The sequence below is a fragment of the Aplysia californica genome, unplaced genomic scaffold, assembly GCF_000002075.1.
Source record: "Aplysia californica isolate F4 #8 unplaced genomic scaffold, AplCal3.0 scaffold00898, whole genome shotgun sequence".
Taxonomy (NCBI): Eukaryota; Metazoa; Mollusca; class Gastropoda; order Aplysiida; family Aplysiidae; genus Aplysia; species Aplysia californica.
In genome coordinates, this window is record NW_004798168.1 from 120,737 (window position 1) to 124,663 (window position 3,927).

Here is a 3,927-nt window from a genome sequence, read left to right on the forward strand (position 1 = left end):
AGAGAGAGAGAGAGAGAGAAAAAGGGAAAGTGAGAGAGAGAGAGAGAGCTTGTGAGAGAGAGGGAGAGAGAGAGTGAGTGTGTGTTGATGAGTGTGTGTGCGAGTATGTATTTACCATGGCCCAGAAAATATCTTTGTGTGGAGATCAATCTTATCTTATCTGATCTTATCTTACCTTATTCATGTTGCAGGCGATTCTCAATGAAATTGTCTGGGATGCAGTGATAGTGGATGAAGTGCACAAAATTAAGGTGAGCGACTCATGGCGTCACTTTTCGCCCGATTCTGTTACCTTTAGTTAGCGTGACTCAGCAGCTCGCCGGAGCTTACCGGCTCGGGGTCATGGGGTTAGTTAGCCCTGAAGCGACTTTGCCGGTGTCAGTTAAGAAGTACGCATTTTTGTCTACGTTTGAAACGATATACTTCTTCCCCATTTCACACAGCCAACCATTACGTTTGAATGGTTAATTTCTGTACCTTAGTTTTTGTTCTAGACAAGTGTTTGTAGAGTACCCAATTTATCCTATTTTAGTTACATATTTATGAATAAATGATTGTTTATTTAAAAACGGTACGTCTCTCCAAAAATATGTGCTAAACTGACTACGAATATCATGTTGTTTACCACGAGAAATCTTAAATCTGCACAAGTAGTAATAGTCAAGTTATAAGAGAAGAAAGATGCAAATCTGCATTTTTTAACTAAAGACAGTCAGTGTTAGCTCTTGTTCTACCATTAAACAAGAGAAAGTTACTCTGCGTTTGTCCATGAATCATGCTGTGTCTGTGGCCGCCTGCATACAACTAAGAAAGATATATTATGCGATTTTTAAAAAACACAAAACTGTGTTAATACATGGGTAGAGATGCACTTTTTGTGTTGAATAAAAATAATGACAGTTAACACATTCATTCTTAGTATTTTTGTCGGACAGCTGCGCGGACACTTATGAATGTAAAGAAATCAGGACATTGTCAGTTATTGCAAATGGTCATAGCAACTGTCTTTTGTGTGGTTTCACGACAGGGACTGAGAGCACAGGTGACTCAAACTCTACGCATCATCAACACGCCGCGGCGATATGGTCTCACCGGAACGGCCCTGCAGAATAACATGACGGAGCTGTGGAGCATTCTTGATTGGTATGAGAGGAGGTTTTTCTTTGCTGCTAGCTTTATGGTCAGCCAGCTCTTTAAAAGTACTAAGCCCAAAATTTTGATATTTTTCTTACTGCAGCCCCTTAATCTTTGGTTGCATGTGAGCAAGAAATATTTTGTTGAAACTCAAATTATGAATGTTGAAAAAAGCAAGAAAGAAAAAGATTATTTCGGTACACTTGTTAAAAGAATGGAACAGTGTATATGCGTATGAACAAAATTTGGGGTCTGAAAATCTTTTTGCTGTGTGTGTGTTTCTCTATGAACATGTTTAGCTTTGTGCATGTTTGCTATACACATATTTTACTATGTGTGCATGTTTTGTTATACACATATTTTACTATGTGTGCATGTTTGTTATACACATATTTTACTATGGGTGCATGTTTGTTATATATGCACTCTGCTATGTACGTTCTAGACTGTATTTTTTGTGTTTGTTTTCCCCGTGCAGGGCACAGCCGGGCGTGCTGGGGAATCTGGAGCAGTTTGAGAATGAGTACGTGCAGGTCATCGAGACTGGCCAAAGGCATGACGCATCCAAACGAGAACTGGCGCTGGCCAGAAAACGTAAGTCGCAGGCTTTGCCAACAGTTTACTGAACCGAGTTTCCCGGGACTGTCCCGGATTTAGCATTTAGTAATTTGAGGGGTATATCAGGTACACTTCGTCAAAACCTACCCCGCTGGATGTCGTTTTGTTTGCGGTTAGGTAATCTGAGATTATAACACTGGGTGTCTCTGAGTGGGTTTTGATAAAGTTGACAAGTCTGCAGTTGTATCCTTGTGAGGTTGATTTTTATGTGATCTTGAATTTTTGATATTCTTTTATGTGATTTTGACTTTTTAATATTCTTTTACATGATTTTGACTCGGTTACGACTTTGTGTTAGACCTCTGCCCATAGCATCAGCCAGGCTGTTGCATAAAAAAAAGATATCATTTAAGGAATCATTTTCGTGTTTACGAATTTCTGATGGTCAAATTTCATTGACCGCTGAATGCTTCTGCATCCTCGCCTTTTTGAGAATGCTTGTCGTGATATTGTTAGATATCTTCTTTTTTCTTCCAAATATTGTAGAGAAAGACAAGTTTTCGCGGGTGAGGAGGAAGATGATGATACGAAGGACGAAGGCTCTGATTGCCCAGCAGTTGCCCAGTAAAGGTACAGACGGTCAATACTTTTCTTTTTGTTTTTGGTTTCCCTGCTTTCATTTTGACACAAGCATCTGTGGTGTAGCGGTTAGACGCTTTGATGTTCCCAAGTGGCAGAATTTTTATTGAGTAGCTCGGTCTTTTTGCTGGGATGTTTTGTATCCCCCTCTGCTCACTTACTTGTCTTACTTGTCCACTGGGTTGGGGTCACTGCAGTCGGAAAATGTCCATCTCTGCTCTCCCTCCCTCTTCAGGATCCATCCCAGAGTCTGTCTGCTTATAGTCTCCATCATAATCTGGTTGGAGATCCGTCAGACTGGTCCGCACAGATGGCTGTGTTTTCCCCTCTGCCTAGGTTGGCCTTAACAGGCAGGGTAGAAAGGGTAGAAAGCTGCCTCCTAAATGATCTAAGTCGTGTTATGTTAATGAGGGGAATGTGTCTGTTTGGGCGGCTGGAGGGTGCTTTTGGTAGATCTAGCTCCTTTTCCTTCTCTCTGTTGTTTGTGTCAGTCATTGTGAGTGGGTGGAGGGTGCTACTGGTAGGTCTTAATTAACCGGTCAACCAACCAACCAACCAACCAACCAACTAATCAATCAATCATTCAATCTATCAATCCCATTCAGAGGACCTGGTGGTGATGTGCCGACTGTCGCAGCTACAGGAGAGCGTGTACAAGGCCATCCTGACACACCCTGATATGGAGCTGGTGCTACGTGCAGAGGACCCGTGCGACTGTCGCAAGGGGAAACTACGTGCTTCTTGCTGCTACAAGGTGTGTTGTGTAGTGGAGAGAGGGAGTGGGGGAGGGAGAGAGAGAGAGAGAGAGAGAGAGAGAGAGAGAGAGAGAGAGAGAGAGAGAGAGAGAGAGAAAGAGGGAGAGAGAGAGAGGGAGAGAGAGAGAGAGAGAGAGAGAGAGAGAGAGAGAGAGAGAGAGAGAGAGAGAGGTGGGGGGCAGCGGGCAGCAAGAACGGGGCGGGGAGAACGGAAAAAATCTACGTCCAATAAAACAAATCGGTGAACAAACCCAGAAAGGTCTCCAGGCGAAACTGCAGCCAACACAACAATACTAAGTTACCTGGTTACTACCTTACCGAAATGCCGCAACAAACGAAGTGACAAAAGAAAAGAGAGATTAAAAAACAACAACGAAAGAACAAAATATCATCGATACTCACTCAAATCAATCAATCAAACACCGATGAGCGCAGCACGATCAGAGAGAAGTTCTTCAACCAATCGGCCCCACGAAGCTCGGGCCAAGAGTAGATAGATAGATCTAGGCTAGACCTGACACTAGTTAGCAGCAAGCAAGCAAGCAAGCAAGCAAGCAGTCCTCTGAATTAGTGAGCGTGATGCTGTCAGTTGGGATATCTACACTACAACTGGACGTCCTAACTGCGTATTGCTGTTCGTCATCGAGGTGCTGAGTGCTCGGCGGTCGGTCGGTCGGTCGGGTGGAAAGAAAGTGGGAGAAGAGCAGCTGGGCAAAACACCGAGCCCCTGAATCCGGTTAACCGGTTAATGAAGTCTTGTTAGAACGTAGGGTGTTGGGATGGTGGTTCGAGGGCAGTTAGTTCGTGATCGAGATATTAAGATAAAAGTATATTGTGTAGT

General features: G+C 43.3%; 1 protein-coding gene across 1 annotated transcript in view; it reads left to right on the top strand.

Annotated features, from left to right (window-relative positions):
* Nucleotides 1-3,927, top strand: part of LOC101861083 (DNA excision repair protein ERCC-6-like 2) — a gene marked incomplete in the record, with an annotated part of 24,397 nt that overhangs the window by 8,485 nt on the left and 11,985 nt on the right. Inside the window, 5 exon segments of the mRNA XM_005110484.3 lie at nt 192-251; nt 1,028-1,143; nt 1,613-1,728; nt 2,239-2,322; nt 2,937-3,085. Of these exon segments, the coding sequence (XP_005110541.2) occupies nt 192-251; nt 1,028-1,143; nt 1,613-1,728; nt 2,239-2,322; nt 2,937-3,085 (525 nt within the window).